Genomic DNA, 18,426 nt, shown 5'->3' with positions numbered 1-18,426 from the left:
TGGTGGTGGGAAGGATGGTGGCTGGGTCCTGAAGCTGCAGATCGTGTATACAGATGGATAGAAACCTAAATGAGCATTACAAAATAGTCCTTTACATATAGGTACTGCCTCCATATGCTTATGTTTTATGTCATTTTCATGGTACCAAATTAATTCATAAGTAAGTGCTCATGTGAATTATAATTGCTAAAGGACACCCAAATTATTTCCAGTTCTACTGTAACTGTACTTTTAAGAGGACATCAGGCAAGTTACCCTGCCACCACCAACACTAATCTATATCTAGTCACTACATCTAGTCTGATAGCAGTGCAACACCAAAGACAAATGAAAACCTGAAAGAGATCGGAGGTAAAAGTCATGTTACCTATAAAAGATAAAGGATGAGAATTACAGTTAAGTTCTCCTCAGAGAACATGCAAGCCATAACCAAAGAGGGGGAGGAAAAGCAACCTGAAATTCTGTCTTCTACAAAATGATCTTTCAAAAATGAAAGAGATTTCTAAAGATATTCTCAAACAGATAAAAACTGAGAGAGTTCATTTGCTAGTAGCTCTGCCTTGTAAGAAAGTTAGGAAAGTTCTTCACAAGGAAGGAAAACTACGATACACTCAGGAACTCAGAACCACGTAAAGCAAGAAGTATTAATAAAGGAGAAGGTGAAGATCATTTTTCTTAGTTGGTCTAGCATCAAACAATTTGTTCAAAATTGTGCAAGCAATAATGTATACAATTACATGTACATTTGTGTCTATCACATGTAATAGATACATATGCAAATTAAGTGTGTGATGTAGATGTAAGCACTGATATAAGGGACAGGAGAAACAGGAATCATTTTCTAAGTGGAAGGTACTCATGCTACCTTCGAAATATCACTTCTTAAAAAGCATGTTGTTGTTCATCCTAAGGGGCTACAAACCCCTAAGCTCCACAGGGTCTCAACCACCAACCAAGGACTGCACATAGAGGGGTCTGATTGTTCAAGCAGCATGTGTATGGTAGAGGATTGCAAAATCGATCATCAATAGGAGGAGAGGACCTCGGCCCTGTGAAGGTTCTATGCCCCAGTGTAGGGGAATGCCAGGGCCAGAAAGTGGGAGAGGGCGGGGTGGCAGGCATGGGGAGGGGGGAGGCAACAGGGGTTTGTTTTTGTTTGTTTTTTTGTTTTTTGGAGGGGAAACTGGGAAAGGAGAAATTCGCATGTAAATAAAGAAAATATCTAAAATAAAAAAAAATAAAATGTATCTCTGGTGAAACAGCAGTCAAAAAAAAAAAAGCAAACTTGTATCTGCTCTAGATACACAACAAACTTGAGAACAAACACTTTTGGTTTTGGTTTTGGTTTGGGGGAGGTTGTTTGTTTTAGGGGTTTGGGGGGGTTGGGGTTTTTTTGTTTTTGTTTTTTGGGGTTTTTGTTTGTTTGTTTGTTTGTTTGTTTGTTTTTGAGACAGGGTTTCTCTGTATTGCCTAGGCTGTCCTGGAACTCACTCTGTAGACCAGGCTGACCTTGAACTCAGAAATCTGCCTGCCTCTGCCTCCCAAGTGCTGGGATTAAAGGCATGTGCCACAGTAAGAACAAGCATTTTTAAAAGCTTAAAAAGAGGCTGCAGCTTTAAGGAAAGTGGGCCATGAACTTCATCTGGGCAACATAGTGGAGCTGCTCTTGATGGTAAAGGCATGGGTGAGCCCCAAGGGTGTGAGAGCAAGAGAGTTGGTCCAGCTCCTCTCAGGCTGCAGCACCTGGGAGAGGGGACCCGGGGACCCCTGTGCCTTGACTGGGCACCACAGTAGAGCTGCCTCATGAGTGTGGGTGGAGCATGGGCATGAGAGTAGGAGAGTGACCCTGCCTCCTGTCAATGGCAGCACTGGGTTGCCTAGCTGGAGCAGTGCCAGAGAGCTCATACTAGTGATATGGATAAGGCTTACCAGCTCAACTACTACCGAGGCCCAGATTCAGGGCTCTGACTTGACCCACCCCAAAATCTATATCCAATATCAATCATCTACGATTCTACTTTAGAAGGCGCTAAAAAAAAAGATGCACAGATGTCAAAAAAGGGGGGAAAAACACAGCCCACATCATATCCGGCAGGAAAATGTAAATCAAACTAATAACATTACATAATTTTGACATCTATTCAGAACACTGACCATTCCAGGTGCCTATAAAGGATGTAGAGAGACAGGAGTTCTCATTCACTACTGATGGAAATGCAAAGAGTAAACCATTTTAGAAAATAATTTAACAATGTCTTACTGAATTAGAATGTTTTTAATTCTTAATATATGACCCATAATCATGCTCCTTGGTAAATGGACTTCAAATTTATGCCTTCTGCATATAGATCTTTATAGCAGCTTTATTGGTAATTGCCAAAACTTGCAAACAACATAACTCTCAGAAGATGAAACAAATAAACATCAGAAAATGGAATAGGGCAGCACTATCCTGTGTACTTGGGTCCTGGACCACATAATGGGAACATGACAGTTCATCTCCCTTGCTTCTTAACTTCAAATGGCATATGACCAACTGCCTCTTGCTCCTATCACCATGAATTCCCAGCTATAATGGACCGAAGTTTGGAACTGTGAACCCAAATAACCTCTTCCTTCTTCAAGTTGCTTTTGTCAGGGCATTTATCAGTAGCAACAGAAAGAAAACCAATGCAATATCTTTAGCCCGCAGGAAACTAAAAATAAAAATTATCTTAAGATTCAATCTCATTCCAATTGAAATTTTTTATGTGTATTGATTGAGGTTTTGTCTGAATGGACATCTGTATACCATGCATGCCTGGTACTCACAGATGCTAGAAGATGGAATTGTATTCCTTAAAACTGAAGTTACAGACAGTTGTGAACAGCAATGTGGGTGCCTGGAATTGAACCCCAGTGTTCTGGAAAAGCAATCAGTGATTATAAATGCTAAGCTATCACTCCAGCCCCCCAACTGGATTGTTTATCACCAAAAAAAAAAAGCAAACAACAAATGCTGATAAGTATGAAGAGAAAAAATAAACCCTTATACAGTGGCTTTTCTGTGTTGTGTAGCCTCCCACTTTGCTGAAAGGATTTATCAGCTCTGAGTTTAGAATGTAATCTTTGAGGTAGATTAAGTATATAGAATTATGTATCAGCAAGTACAGATACTTTGACTTCATTGTTCTATTTGTAGCCCCTTTGTTTCCTTCTCTTGTCTTTGTGTTCTTAGCTAAGACTTTAAGCAGTAAGTTAGTCCTTATTTATACTTTTCAAGAATTTTTCAGAGTTAAGTTGTTACTCCTACTTGACCTGTTAGAGTCCCAGTTTCTGCCTAGTATTTTTCACTCTCCATTTCATTGGTAAAGAAAGTTAATCTCTATATTACCCAATATGTTGCTCTCTTATGATTTGAGGCTCTCCTGGCTTCTCGTTTGGTAATTTGCACAAAAGTGAAAGTAGTGTTAATTCCCAAGTGGATGGAGGTACTACAAAAGATTATCCAGGCCCAAACATCACCAACTCTCACTTACTCAGTAAGCTTACAATGGAAGAAGGATTAATAAGGAGAGAAGTCAACAGGCAGAGGACCATAGTGGAATCAAAGAATAGAGATATTTATGATGAGGAAGCAAAACATAGCCATCTTCCAAAGTAGACACTCTTCAAAGGCTTCGTGGGGAAAGAAATTTATCCAAGCACTGTGCTTTGGTTGGCATGCAATAAGCTTCCCATTGTAAATTCTTTTTACAATTTCACATTCAACTATTATATTTTATTGTGTGCCATTTAAAAAAACAAAAAACAAAAAACATGATGCTGTGTCTCAGGCAGTTGCCAAACACTCTTCTTGCATTTCCAGGGTTTATTTTAAAATGCTCAGAGCAGAGTGACAGTACTCAGTATGACCAGAGGCATGAATCAAATACTCTCAGATGTTTCGCTATGTACTTCCCTAGGGGAATGTGCTCACTGTTCCCTCTCATGATATGTTCTTGAATTGATCACCTAATGATACAGATCATAAAAATCACACAAGTAGATAGGACATTACTAGGAACACAGGATCCCTACCTGATTTACCATTCACTCCCAGAAGAGTGCTCACCCTAATTCCACAGTTACTGGAAAGTCACTCCCCAAAGTGCTCTACTGGATCTTTGTTCTAGTTATTGTAAAAATTCTCCCTAAAGGTGAACAAAGTCTCTGCCCTTAACATTTCTGCTCATTAGAGACTGAAAGAATGAACAACCAAAACCAAGCCCAACTCAAAACCAATCTCATGGACAAACACAAATCCCTAACATAAATGACACTCTGTTATGCTTGCAGGAAGGAGCCTATCATAACTGTCCTCTGAAAGGCGTCACCCAGCAGCCAATGGAAAGAGACTCACATCCAAACATAAGATGGTGCTCAGGGAGTCTGATGGAAGAGTTGGAAGAAAGATTGAAGGACCTGAAAAGGACAGGACTCCAGAGGAAGACCAACAGAATCAACTAATCTGGACCTTGGGAGCTCCCAGAGACCAGGTATGGACTGGACATGAGCATCCTGCACAAGTGTAGCAGCTAAGCAGCTCGGTCTTCATGCAGGTTTCCTAAACAACGGGAGCAGGTGCTGTCCCTAAGCCTGTTGCTTGCCTACCTGCCTATGGATCCCAGGCCCCTAAATGGACAGCCTTTTCTGGCCTTAGTAGGAAAGGATGTACCTAGTTCCTCAATGACTTGATATGTGGATAGGAGGTTGACAGCCAGAGGGGGGCTTCCCCTTTTCAAAAGAGAAGTGGGGAGAGGCAAGGACTTTCATGAAGGAGAACTGGGTGTAGAGGAAGGGCTGATATTGGGTTGTAAAAAGAATAAATGAATAAATTTAATTTTTTTTCCTTGGTTTTTCGAGACAGGGTTTCTCTGTGTAGTCCTGGCTGTCCTGGAGCTCACTCTGTAGACCAGGCTGGCCTCGAACTCAGAAATCCACCTGCCTCTGCCTCCCAAGTGCTGGGATTAAAGGCGTGCGCCACCACCGCCCGGCTGAATGAATTTAATTTTAAAAACCCTAAATATAAGCTTTTATTTAAAAACTAGTAGTATTTACTTTAAATCCTCAGAATGCATTATCTACTCATCAGCAATTCTTTTTTTCTTCTTCTTTTTTATTAGATATTTTCTTTACTTACATTTCAAATGATATCTCCTCTCCTGGTTACCCTTCTGAAAAAATATCAAAAACAAAAACAGAAAAGCAAATCCTGTTTCTTCCCACCTCCCACTGCTCACCAACCCACCCTTTCCCACTTCCTGGCACTGGCATTCACCTACACTGGGGCATAAATCTTCACAGGACCAAGGGCCTCTCCTCCCATTGATGACCGACTAGGCCATCCTCAGCTACATATGCAGCTGGAGCCATGAGTCCCACCATGCGTGCTCTTTGGTTGATGGTTTAGTTCCTGGTAGCTCTGAGGGTACTAGTTAATTCATATTGTTGTTCGTCCTAGGGGGCTGCAAACCCTTCAGCTTCTTGGGTCCTTTCTCTAGCTCCTTCATTAGGGACCCTATGCTCAGTCCAATGGATGGCTGTGAGTCTCTACTTCTGTATTAGTTGGGCACTGGCAGAGCCTCTCAGGAGACAGCTATATCAGGCACCTGTCAGCCAGCACTTGCTGGCATCCACAATAGTGTCTGGTATATTGAATATGGGAAATATTCCCAGGTGGAAGAGTCTCTGGATTGTCCTTCTTTCAGTCTCTGCTCTATAGTTTGTCTCTGCAACTCCTTAGATGGGTATTTTGTTCCCCCTTCTTAGAAAGAACAAAGCATCCACACTTTGGTCTTCCTTCTTCTTGAGTTTCTTGTGGTTTGTGGATTGTATTTTGGGTATTTTGAGCTTCTGGGCTAATATCCACTTATCCTGGGTGTGTCAGAGAGCTTGGGAGTGGAGCTTCCTCTGGGTGTTGTGGGACTGGCTGCAGAACTTGTGCCCAAGGTCTGCTCTGAACCCCAGCCCAGACAGACCAGAAGGAACCCAAGCCACTGGGCTGGCAGAGTTCCTGTGTGCCTGGTCCCGCTGGTCCCAGTTACTCCCAGTGTTGGGACAGATGTTGGTTCCTGCTTACCTCTGATCCTGGGTGTGTTAGAGCACCTGGGAGTGGAGCTTCCTCTGGGTGTTGTCTAATATCCACTTATCAGAGAGTGCATGACATGTGTGTTCTTTTGTGATTGGATTACCTCACTAAGTATGATATTCTCCATATCCATCCATTTCCCTAAGAATTTCATAAATTCATTGTTTTTAATAGCTGAGTAGTACTCCATTGTATAGATGTACCACATTTTCTGTATCCATTCCTCTGTTGAGGGACATTCGGGTTGCTTCCAGTTTCTGACTATTATGAATAAGGCTGGTATGAACATAGTGGAACATGTGTCCTTATTACATGTTGGAGTATCTTCTGGGTATACGGCCAAGAGTGGTATAGCTGGATCTTCTGGTCCAGTTTCCTGAGGAACCGCCAAACTGATTTCCAGAGTGGATGTACCCGTGTGCAATTCCACCAGCAATGAAGGAGTGTCCCTCTTTCTCCTCAACCTCGCCAGCATCTGCTGTCATCTGAGCTTCTGATCTTAGTCATTCTGACTGGTGTGAGGTGGAATTTCATGGTTATTTTAATTGCATTTCCCTGATGACTAAGAATGTTAAACATTTCTTTAGGTGCTTCTCAGCCGTTCCATATTCCTCAGTTGAGAATTCTTTGTTTAGCTCTGTACCCCATTTTTTAATAGGGTTATTTGATTCTCTGGAGTCTAACTTCTTGAGTTCTTTATTTATATTGGATATTAGCCCTCTACAAGATATAGGATTGATAAAGATCTTTTTCCAATCTGTTGGTTGCCATTTTGTCCTATTGACAATGCCCTTTGCCTTACAGAAGCTTTGTAATTTTATGAGGTCCCATTTGTCAATTCTTGATCTTAGAGCATGAGCTATTGGTATTCTGTTCAGGAAATTTTCCCCTGTGCCTATGTGTTCCAGGCTCTTCCCCACTTTCTTTTCTATTAGTTTCAGCATATCTGGTTTTATGTGGAGGTCCTTGATCCACTTGGACTTGAGCTTTGTACAAGGAGATAGGAGTGGATCGATTTGCATTCTTCTACATGCTAACTGCCAGTTGAGGCAGAACCATTTGTTGAAAATGCTGTCTTTTTTCTTTTTTTATTTATTTATAAGACTTTTATTATTTTCCTAAGATAGTTCTCAAGATAGAAAATACTTTTGATCTTAACATTATCTTTTTGCACAGGGTATTTATATTTTTAATATAAAATATACCATCATATGCAAGTGACTTACATATTGGGCCTTTCAATATAAGGGCCATTTTCTACTTAATCATTGAGAAAAATGTGACTTTTCTGAAGAGTAAATTATGGTATATAAATAGGGTTCATTACAATTTTTGTTATAAAGCATGTCCATGGCATAGAACTCTTTTGTTGTTGTTGGGTTTTGTTTGTTTGGTTGGTTTGGTTTGGTTTGGTTTTTTGTTTTTTGTTTTTTTATTAGATATTTTCTTTATTTACATGTAAATTTCTCCTTTCCCAATTTCCCCTCCAAAAACCAAAGAAACAAACAAAAACAACAAAAACAAACCCCTGTTGCCTCCCCCCTCCCCATGCCTGCCACCCCATCCTCTCCCACTTATTGGCCCTGGCATTCCCCTACACTGGGGCACAGAACCTTCACAGGGCCGAGGTCCTCTCCTCCTATTGATGATCAAATTTGCAGTCTTTTTTTCCACTATATGGTTTTAGCTCTTTTGTCAAAGATCAAGTGACCATAGGTATGTGGGTTCATTTCTGGGCCTCCAATTCTATTCCATTGATCCACCTGCCTGACACTGTATCAATACCATGCAGTTTTTATCACAATTGCTCTGTAGTACAGCTTGAGGTCGAGGATGGTGATTCCACCAGAGGTTCTTTTATTGTTGAGAATAGTTTTCTCTATCCTAGATTTTTTGTTATTCCAGATGAATTTGCAAATTGCTCTCTCCAAGTCTGTGAAGAATTGAGTTGGAATTTTGATGAGGATTGCATTAAATCTGTAGATTGCTTTTGGCAAGATGGCCATTTTTACTATATTAATCCTGCCAATCCATGAGCATGGGAGATCTTTCCATCTTCTGAGATCTTCGATTTCTTTCTTCAGAGACTTAAAGTTCTTGTCATACAGATCTTTTATTTGCTTAGTTAGAGTCACACCAAGATATTTTATATTATTTGTGACTATTGTGAAGGGTGTTGTTTCCCTAATTTCTTTCTAAGCCTGTTTATCCTTTGTGTAAAGGAAGGCCACTGATTTGCTTGAGTTAATTTTACATCCAGCTACTTTGCTGAAGTTGTTTATCAGGTTTAGAAGTTCTCTTGTGGAATTTTGGGGAATTAAGCATACTATCTTATCATCTGCAAATAGTGATAAAAAATCATCATATCCTACTACAAAAGTCTATACTCAACAAAATTGGAAAACCTGGCTGAAATGTTTAATTTTCTAGACAGAGACCAGGTACCAAAGTTAAATCAAGATCAGATAAATGATCTAAACAGTCCCATATCCGCTAACGAAATAGAAAGAGTCATTAATAGTCTCCCAGCCAAAAAAAAAAGCCCAGGACCAGATGGGTTTAGTGCAGAGTTTTATCAGAGCTTCAAAGAAGACCTAATACCAATACTCCTCAAACTATTCCACAAAATAGAAACAGAAGGTATTCTACCCAATTCATTCTATGAAGCTACAATTACTCTCACACCTAAACCACACAAAGACCTAACAAAGAAAGAAACCAATTTCCATTATGAATATCGATGCAAAAATACTCAATAAAATTCTTGCAAACTGAATTCAAGAACACATCAAAACGATCATCCATCATGATCAAGTAGGCTTCATCTCAGGTATACAAGGATGGTTCAATACACAGAAATCCATCAACATAATCCACTATGTAAACAAACTCAAAAAAAATCATATGATCATCTTATTAGATGCTGAGAAAGCATTTGACAAAATTCAACATCACTTCATGATAAAAGTCTTGGAAATATCAGAAATTCAAGGCCCATACTTAAACATAGTAAAAGCAATATACAGCAAACCAGTAGCCAACATCAAACTAAATGGAGAGAAACCTGAAGCAATCCCACTAAAATCAGGGACTAGACAATGCTGCCCACTCTCTCTCTACAATTCAATATTGTACTTGAAGTCCTAGCCAGAGCAATTAGACAACAAAAGGAGATCAAAGGGATACAAATTGGAAAGGAAGAAGTCATCAGCAGTTCTTAATAAATTCTATCAGGAAGCTGAGAACAAAAATGGATATAAGAAATCACACATCACCAGTCCAACCTCAGTGAGAGTCACATCCAGCCAGTGCTGCCATTGTTCTTGCTCCCTGTCCATTAAGGGTCCCTAGCTTAATTAAATTCTGAACTTCAAATTGTTCTCTAAGTTTTTCTACATCAGATTCAGTAGCAAAAACATCTTAACCTAGCTTCATTAACAATTTTATGTTTCCAAATGCTTTTTAGGTGGAGGTCATAGCTAACAATCTACAGCTCTAAGTTCTTTCCTAGGATGGTAAGTGATTGAATCATTAATCTGTTCCAGCTACAATGCCTGAAAGGAACCACGTACTATTGTTGTGAGTGCCAGAGACACTGCCCAGTGAGGGACTAGGAGCCCCCTTAGAGTTTTCCTACAATTCTTAGATTAAGATGGAAGTAAGAGCAACAAGCAAAGCAGAGTTCCATAATAGCTTGAAGCCCTCAGGCTTGTGCCACTTTGAGACACACTCACCATGGCTGTCCTAACCAGTGGGCCACATTCCATAAGTTCTAAAACTATTTGTCATTCATCCTGCATAGCTCTTGGCAAAATATAAGCTAAATGAATTGATGGAGAAACACAATCTAGCTAGCTAGCTACTATCCAAAAGAAACACATTATATCTTTAAAAATAGGCACTGCCTTAAGGTAATAGAATGGGTGGAAGTATTCTAGTAAAATAGGACCAAGAAGCAAGCATGCACCAGTATCCTAATGTTGGGCCAAATAGACTGCAAACTAAAGCTAATCAGAAGAGATAAAGGGGGATGCCTCAATCTCCTCACACAAATAGTTAAATAAGAAAACATTACTAAACTAAACATGTATACATCAAACTCTGCTGCACCTGATTAAATTTTTAAAAAGTGTACATTTGGATTTAAAGATACAGATTATCATCACCCATTAATAGTAGGCCATTTCAATATACCATTTCTCCAATAAATCATCTGAACAAAAAAATTATCAGAGAAGCTCATACATCAGATGTCCTTCACAGATATTATGGCTGTTCCACATAAACACCATTGAGTACACATTCTACAAGCAGTACACAGAAGTTTCTCTAAAATAGACTACATCCTGGAACACACACAAAAGTAAATCTTTACAAATTAAAAAACATATAGAAATGATTTGATGCCACATATCTGACCACTCTTCAATAAAATTTGAAATTGACTGCAAACAAATCTCTAGTAAGTACTCAGATTCAAAGAGATTAAACTACTCATTATTGAATGATGAGTGGATCAAAGAAAAAATGAAAATTCTACTGAACGTAAATGAAAATATAAACATGATAGGACAAACCTCTGAGACACATTGAAAGCAGTTCTATAAGGGAAATTTAAAGCTCTAAGTGTCTACATTAGAAAATCAGGAAAAAAAGCAAAAATAAATGACTTAAAGAGAATTTGGGAAAAAAGAACGGATCGAACCTAAACTTGGTTGACAGCAAGAAATAAAACTAGAGCATAAATAAGTGAAATAGAAACAAAGGTAACATTACAAAGAACCAATGGACTTAAGATCTGGTTCTTTGAGAAAATAAACAATACTGACAAGCCCTTAGTCCAACTAACCAAAAGAAAAAAGAGAGACAATCCAAGTTATCTGAATCAAAAGTATATAGAGAATCATCACAACAGATACCAAAGCAACTCAGAATATTATAAGGAAATATTTTAGAAACCTATACCACATTAAGCTGGGAAACCTAAAAGAAATGGATGAATTTCTAGGTTCTGCCAAACCAGCAAATTAAATCAAGAGGAAATCAACAACCTAGATAAACCCATGAAAAAACCCAAAGAGTAACAAAAGGCATTCTGCCAGACTTTCAAAGAACTAAAACCAATCCTCTATAAAAATTCAAAACATACAGAAATGGAAGGTACACTCCCAAAATCCTTCTACAAAGTCAGTAACACTCTTCTTTAAAAACCAGGTAATTGCAACAACAAAAAGAGTACTACAGGCCACATACCTGATAAACACAGGTTTTAAAAATCCTCAATGAAATACTTGCAAACAGAATATAGACATATGTCAAAAAGATTATCCACTATGACCAAGTTGACTTTGTGTCTGAAATTCAGGCATGATTCAGCCTATACAAATGAGTAAATGTAATAGACCATATATGTGGACTTAAAGAAAAACATCATATGATCATCTCAATAGATTCAGAAAAGGCCTTTTACAAAATCCAACGCCAACATCTCATGATAAAAGTTCTAGAGAATATAAGCCTAGCAGGAATATACTTCAACATAATAAAAGCTACCCAGATAACATTATCCTAAATGGAGAAAAGCTTAAAGCAATCTCACTTTGGTTAGGAACAACAGAGAGAGATCCACTTTTTCCACTCCTTTTCAATATTGTGCTCAAAACACTAGGTGGGGCCATAAAGCAAAAGAAAAAAACTGAGAGGCTATGATCAAGGAAATAAATCAAACCATCTCTCTTTACAGGTATATGTATACATTCAAAATCCACAAAAGTCTACCAGAAAACTTCAGACAGTGTTTTTGTTTCCTTCTGTAGCCATGACAAAGCATTTCCACTATTTCTAAAAGCAACTTAGGGGGAAAAAAGAGTTTATCTCACTTACACTTTCAAGTCATTATCCGTTGTCATTGAAGAAAGTCAGGACAGGAACTCAAAGCAAGAATCTGGAGAAAAGGCTGTGAAGGAGCATTGCTCTCTAGCTCACTCACAGGTTCATACTTATCAAATCCAGGATCACCTTCATATTTCTACACATGCTCAAAAGGATTTTTAATATCCAATTAGGTTAAGGGTCATCGGATGAAAGGTTATCATGTTTTGGGGGTTGAGCCCCTAAATACAATCACAAATAACTTTATAAAAGAGAAGTAGAGAACTGACGACCTAATTCTAAGGCAGAGCACTTGCCTAGCATTTGCAAAGCCCTATATTTGATTACTAACATGGAGCAGGAGATGGAGCATGGGTGATTTGGCTGAGGAATGTGATATAATGATGAATGCAGATTTTGAAGCTATATGCTTTGAAGATAGAGAAATGAGTCACAAACCAAGGGATGTTGGAAGACATTGTATGCTGAACAAAAAGTCAATATTCTCCTTCAGGGTCTCCAGAAGGAACCGGCCTGTTGCTATACTTCTTGTAGCCTAGTAAAGTGTCTGAAACTTTAAGAGAGTAATTCAGGGCATCATAAGCTATTATTTAGAGTTTATTTTTACCATGGCAATATGAAACTAATACAAAGTATATGACTCTTAAAATACAGAACTGAATTTCTTGTTCACTATGGTACAGTTCCAGGAAGTTAATTAAAAATCAATGATTTACTCAAGAGTTGAGAAACACAGCAAAATCCCACTGATAGGGATAAATGTATGATTTATTAGTGTATCTCTAATGTAATTTTGTGGCATGCAATCATGGTTTCAGATCCTTTGCAACTTGCTAGCTAGTGTGTAACCTTGGGTATATTGCTCAACCTTTTTGAGCTTATTCTTTTATTTGAAGAAATGGCATATTTTATACATACTTCCTAGAGGTTTTTTGTTTTGTTTTTAGCATGTGATATGTGAAAGTTGGTGCAGAAAGGGAGAACCCTGTCTGTTAAGGTCTGGAACATGACACACACCAAATCCCCACAGACGACAAGACCAACAGCAAAAGAAAGATAATAAGACCTGATTCCAACTACAATGGGGGAGAGAGAGTGTGCCCCACCAGATATGGCAATATGATGAAGGAAGTAAATCTCCCTGAGAAACTGGGGTGACCACAAGGGTAACAAGCATGACATTTTCTTCTAGAAGTTTGTTTTAGACTGGAGCTGAATGGCTTAGCGGAAGGTTGGAAGCAGCCTGTTTGCTTTCCGCTAGAGTAAACAGAAGGATGCTACATGAGACAAGACTGAATATGGTGGGAACATTGTCTTAACTTAAATCCCAGAAAGGACAGGACAGGAAATACCCAGAAACTGCTCAGATCTCAAGAAGGAGCTCACTAGAAATGTCTCTTAAAAAGCACCCCCATTTCTTCCTTCATCCTTGAACTCCCCAACTGCAGGATTTGCTGGGAACTTCCAGATATCCCAGACTTCTAGCATGATGGGGTAGAACTTCCTAAGGAGGGAAAATGGAGGTGTTGGAAGACAGGAGCCTGGGGAAATGCATATTGATGATTAGGCTTAAAATTCTTCCTTTCATATGACTCAAACTGCAGAATTTTCCAGCATTGCAATAAGCTGTGCATGTTACATGTTCCTTCTCTGGACCCCCTTTTAATTCAAAGTCACATTTCTCATTTCTGAATCCTAGGATGAGCAGACATTTCCTACTTAGTATAGAGAGAAGTTTCTGAAAGACCAAAAAATTAGCTTCCCCCCCCACCTCTCTCTCTCTCTCTCTCTCTCTCTCTCTCTCTCTCTCTCTCACACACACACACACACACACACACACACACACACACACAGAGAGAGAAGAGATAAGGGGGGGATGCTATCTGACTCGAGTATAGCGAGATAGCTGGGCAGTCTGTACTTCCCACATTATCATACATCTGGTTTCTTGAAAAAGAAAAGGGCACTTCCTCCTTGTGCCTATGTTGAAGATTACTTCCTGTTCTTCTGCTTTATATAGAGAGTGAGTGGCCATACTTTACCTCAAGCAGCCATCTAACATCCAGCATGAATCTGGTGACGAAAATCAGCACACTGGTTGTGGTGACTTTATCCTTTCTCTGCTTTGTGGAGGGTAAGTGCCTGCAAAGGGGAGTGAAGGGAGGTCTTAAGGGTGCTAGTCGCTAAATCATCATCCTCCAGTCTCACTCAGGCATTGCAGCTCAAACCCGAAGACTGAGGTTCTGAGCACTAGAGAGATCACATGTGACATACTAATCAAGAAAAAAAAAACAGTAATTGAGGAGAAATATGGCAGTAATTTTTAGACCTTTGAGCTTTTAGTTATAGGTTTCCATTTTATTTCCCCCTTTTCTTGAAACACTGTTAGGCTGGCTGTATTCTACACAACACTCTCCTCCCCTTCTTTTCTCTGGTCACTTCTTTGCCGTGTATTTTGCAGGGAATCTTTATTTACCTGATTATACCCAGCTCTTCAAAGCTTAATACCTCACAAATTCCCTTCCATTTTTAAGGTTCCAATTATAATTTGTAGCTGAAAATACTCAGCTTCACTCCCCAGGGAGATCTCTCTTCTGAGCCTCTGTCTTTCTGTCTTTTTTTTTTTTTTTTTTTTTTTTTTTTTTTTTTTTTTTTTTTTTTTTGGTTTTTCAAGACAGGGTTTCTCTGTGTAGCCCTGGCTGTCCTGGAACTCACTCTGTAGACCAGGCTGGCCTCGAACTCAGAAATCCTCCTGCCTCTGCCTCCCAAGCACTGGGATTAAAGGCATGCGCCACCACCGCCCGGCTTGGGCCTCTGTCTTATACCAGTAAATGCACACCTCCCTTGAACATCAGCCTTGATACATTACTCTTTCTCATGACTAAACGAAAATTAATGTCTAATTCCTATCCTTTCTACTTATCAAATGTATTTGAAGTACAATGGCATTTCTATTTTGTCCCTCTTTTCATACTAAGAAATGTTAAGCCGTAAACATTATAGAAAATGTAAAGTTATTTACCTATTAGAGAAAGACATTTCTAACTATATCTCAAAAACCTAGAGTTCTGATAAAAAAAAAAAAAGACCACATATATTTGAAAGAGACCAAGGAGGACCATATAGAAGGATTTGGAGGGAAGAATGAGAAGAGAGAAATGATGTAATTGCTTTATCTCAAAAATTGAAAATATAAGGAAAAAATTTAAAAACTCATGGCAAAAAGCAAAAAGTTAATTCATGTCATGAACAACTGGCTAATGTTCCTATTATATAATGACTTCCAATAGAAAATTTAAATACACTAATCTAACAGAAAAATAAATTAAAGAAATCAAAAATTTACCATAGAGTACATACAAATAGATATTAAATATACAAAAATGTGCTCAATCTCATTCTTTATATAGCAAGAGAAATGTAAATTGAAAGAATCTATCAGATAGTCAATATTCAAAAACTGAATAACATGATACGATGTTATAGGGAGATAAGAATTATCTAAAATTGATAGTAAGAGTATGTATAGTTTCATTACCTTCAGAGTCCATCTTGCAAATCTATCAAAATAATTATTTTTAACTGGTAATTTTGCTTATATGAAATTATTTAACAGATACAATCACATGCAAATGAAATTATATTAGCACTACCTCACTATATTGTAATGAATAGTGTTCAGGATTAGTTATTGTGACAAGTCACGTTAAAAATAGAAATAAATGTACATAAGGAATTGATTAACTAAAACCTGCTATGAAGCTACACTGGGATAGTATGTATATAGCAAATCAAAGTGCTGAATATGTGCAGTGGATAGCTATAACACTAGGTTATAATGCTTGAGTTCCTGACACAAAAATTTGCACTATGTGTGCAACTAACCTGTACACATCTACCCATTTGCCTTAAATCATCATTACTTATAAGTGGATGAACTCTTGGATCATACAAAGACAATCAGATTTGTCATTAGGGATTGCTAGCAACTTTTGTAAGGGTAGTTTTGTAGAGTGGAGAGAGTGGAATATAAGCCTGTCATAAAAGCACCCTCGAAATTAGATGCTAGTCAAGACCTCCTGGGCTCTATATAGGTTCTGACTCAATAATCTTGGAATGTCTCAGATGAAAAGTTAAAATAACAGACTCCACTTTTTTTTTCTCCATCAATATTGCTCTTAATGCTTAAAGCTAAGTTTGTCATAGCTTCTGATGTCAGCTCAGTGCCCTGCCTCTCCTGTCCTGTTACTACCTGACACGGAAATTCCGGGATCATTTCTCAGCTTCGTAGTAACACTTGGTGATACTTCTTCCTTGAAAAGAAAGTCAGGCTAAGCAAGGTGGGAACATCAGCAGAGAATGTAATCTCAATGTGCTCAGAACCTCCCACTGTTATTCTGTCCTCTATGCCTTCCAACACAGTTACCCAGATCTAACCTACATGTCCATATCTCCAATAGTCAACTCAAGTCCTTGCCTAGAGAAGTCCTGCCTAGAAGACAGCATATTGACAGCATATTCATCTCTGCCCAGTGAAATCTGTCTGTTGTTATACTCAAACTACAATTGAATTCTCTGTTTATATTTCATCTTCAAATATAAGTAGGTACTAACTAGGTAATATAAATAGTGCCATTATTCTCTTGCTCCATCCTCTAGCTTAATTCACAAAGCTAGGTTGAATACCAGCTGATGAAGTACAGACAGCACAGTCTATTTGTAACACTGAAGCCTCTCTTTGATCTTGTAATCAACTGTTCCCATAGTTCCACAGTTCTTCCTAAAAATCCTACTCTCTCCTTATCCAACAAATACAGGTCTGATATGTAATCACTGTAGGAATTCAAAAAATTCACAATGTCTAAGTGAAGCAAAGAGATGCACTACAAGTCCTGGTGGATCATGTTCTACCACATCATATTTTGTGGGTAAGTGGGGCCAATATAGACTCCCAAAATGCCCTCAAATGACTATCCCTCCTGCTAGTGTCTAGGATAAAGAATGTAACATTGTCTATCCCTGCTAAGTGGTAAGGCAGTGAATACATTTGAGGAGGGAGGAAAAGAGTACTTTCAAATTTACCAGTGAGAGGCTTGGTATCCAGAGTCAGAGCCAATAAGGGTATGTGACCTCTCAAGGTGATAAGGAAGGGTATCTAGTGTGAAGGGGCTTTTCTCTTGGTAGTGACTTTTAGAAAGTTGTATTATAATAAATTCCTCAAGTATGTATAACTGGCTTCTTTATTTTTAGGCCAAAAACATTTGTACTCAAAGCATGAGTGCTTGAGTCACTGCGAGGAAAGACACGAGTTCAAAGGAGATAAATTGGTTTACATAATGTGCTGTGAAAAAAACTTGTGTAATAGTTTCTAGATGGAGAAGAATTACCTGAAGAAAACCATCTTCTGTTCAAGATCCAAACTTACAAATGAATCAAGATGAGGAACTTGCTTTCCTACTCTGTTTCCACACTGGCCTGAGATCCCTGAGATAGTAACAGAGGCTACGTCCTCATTTCAATGAAAGATTTCTTGACCACACCATTAGACCACTGCAAAAAAAACAATCCCATGCTTACCATGTTATTTTACAGTGTCCATGTTATAGTTTGCAGTGTCTAAGCCCTGTAATAATGTCCCAAGGATTTCTATTTTAATCTCTAGAATCTATGGATGCTGCAGTAAGTGGCAAAAGAGCCATTGGAGATGTGAATAAGGATCTCAAGATGAAAGGTTACTTTTGGATGGTCAGGGTGGTCCTAGTACTAGTCGTAAGTACAAATGTCCTTATAAAATGGGAGAGAGGAGGGCATAAATTGACTACAGAAGAGGAAATGATTGTGTAATGGTGACTCAGTAATTGGAGTGATATCCCTTGAAAATGGATCAAATGGTCATGAGCCAAGAGATATAAAGGCCACTAGAAGCTGAGAAGGGCAATGAAATTAATTTTTCTCAGTGCCTCCAGAAACCCACCACACTGCTACTTGATTTTATCCTCATGAGATTTATTTCTGACTTCAGAGTTCTACAAATTGAATAAATGTGTGTTGTTTGAAGCAATTGTGTTTGTTGTCATTTGTCATATCAGTGATGGGAAATCCTATTACATGTATATGAATTAAAAGTGTTGGTAATCCTGACCCCCAACTAGGGGTGGGCAAACTAAAATCCTTTGTTCCATACTTAGGGTGTCCTGCAAAAGGAAAGAAATATGGAGTAAGTGCTGTGAAAGAGTGAAAGATTAGTGAGTGAAAGTTTCAACTTACATGCTGCAAGTAACCCTTCAAATGTGACTTTGAAGCTAGTAGTGCCTACCACTTTCTCTTTTTTAAAACATAGTTTTGTTTTTTTTTTCATTTTTTTTTATTTTAGATATTTTATTTACATGCGAATTTCTCCTTTCCCAGTTTCCCCTCCAAAAAAC

General features: G+C 38.5%; 2 protein-coding genes across 9 annotated transcripts in view; one reads left to right on the top strand and one right to left on the bottom strand.

Moving 5' to 3' along the window:
• The window catches only part of Pate2 (prostate and testis expressed 2), an 88,410-nt gene that overhangs the window by 39,097 nt on the left and 30,887 nt on the right, over positions 1-18,426 (bottom strand). For 2 of the 8 annotated variants that reach the window (XM_031346387.1, XM_031346384.1), the window contains exons 1-2: positions 17,389-18,382; positions 14,044-14,143 (exon numbers count right to left, since the gene is read on the bottom strand). The exons of the other annotated variants lie outside the window; for them this stretch is intronic. The gene's annotated coding sequence lies outside the window, so the exon portion shown is untranslated. Of the gene's footprint in view, positions 1-14,043; positions 14,144-17,388; positions 18,383-18,426 lie in introns of those variants that run through there. 8 annotated transcript variants of the gene reach the window in all.
• On the top strand, positions 14,026-18,058 carry LOC116073975 (prostate and testis expressed protein 4-like). Its single transcript, XM_031346393.1, has 3 exons — positions 14,026-14,135; positions 16,819-16,929; positions 17,252-18,058. The coding sequence occupies exons 1-3, from the start codon at positions 14,069-14,071 to the stop codon at positions 17,371-17,373; spliced, it is 300 nt and encodes a 99-aa protein (XP_031202253.1). The 5' UTR covers positions 14,026-14,068; the 3' UTR covers positions 17,374-18,058.

This window comes from Mastomys coucha, unplaced genomic scaffold, assembly GCF_008632895.1.
Source record: "Mastomys coucha isolate ucsf_1 unplaced genomic scaffold, UCSF_Mcou_1 pScaffold23, whole genome shotgun sequence".
Lineage (NCBI taxonomy): Eukaryota > Metazoa > Chordata > Mammalia > Rodentia > Muridae > Mastomys > Mastomys coucha.
The sequence above is the reverse complement of the archived record's forward strand: the minus strand, read 5'-3'. Positions and strand labels throughout refer to the sequence as shown.

What these genes read in the sequence shown, in the direction of transcription:
- LOC116073975 (XM_031346393.1), top strand. Translation starts at nt 14,069, where the DNA reads ATGAATCTGGTGACGAAAATCAGCACACTGGTTGTGGTGACTTTATCC. An exon ending in CTTTCTCTGCTTTGTGGAGG is followed by an intron (nt 14,136 to 16,818) that starts GTAAGTGCCTGC and finishes CAACAAATACAG; the next exon opens with GTCTGATATGTAATCACTGT. An exon ending in TACCACATCATATTTTGTGG is followed by an intron (nt 16,930 to 17,251) that starts GTAAGTGGGGCC and finishes CTTTATTTTTAG; the next exon opens with GCCAAAAACATTTGTACTCA.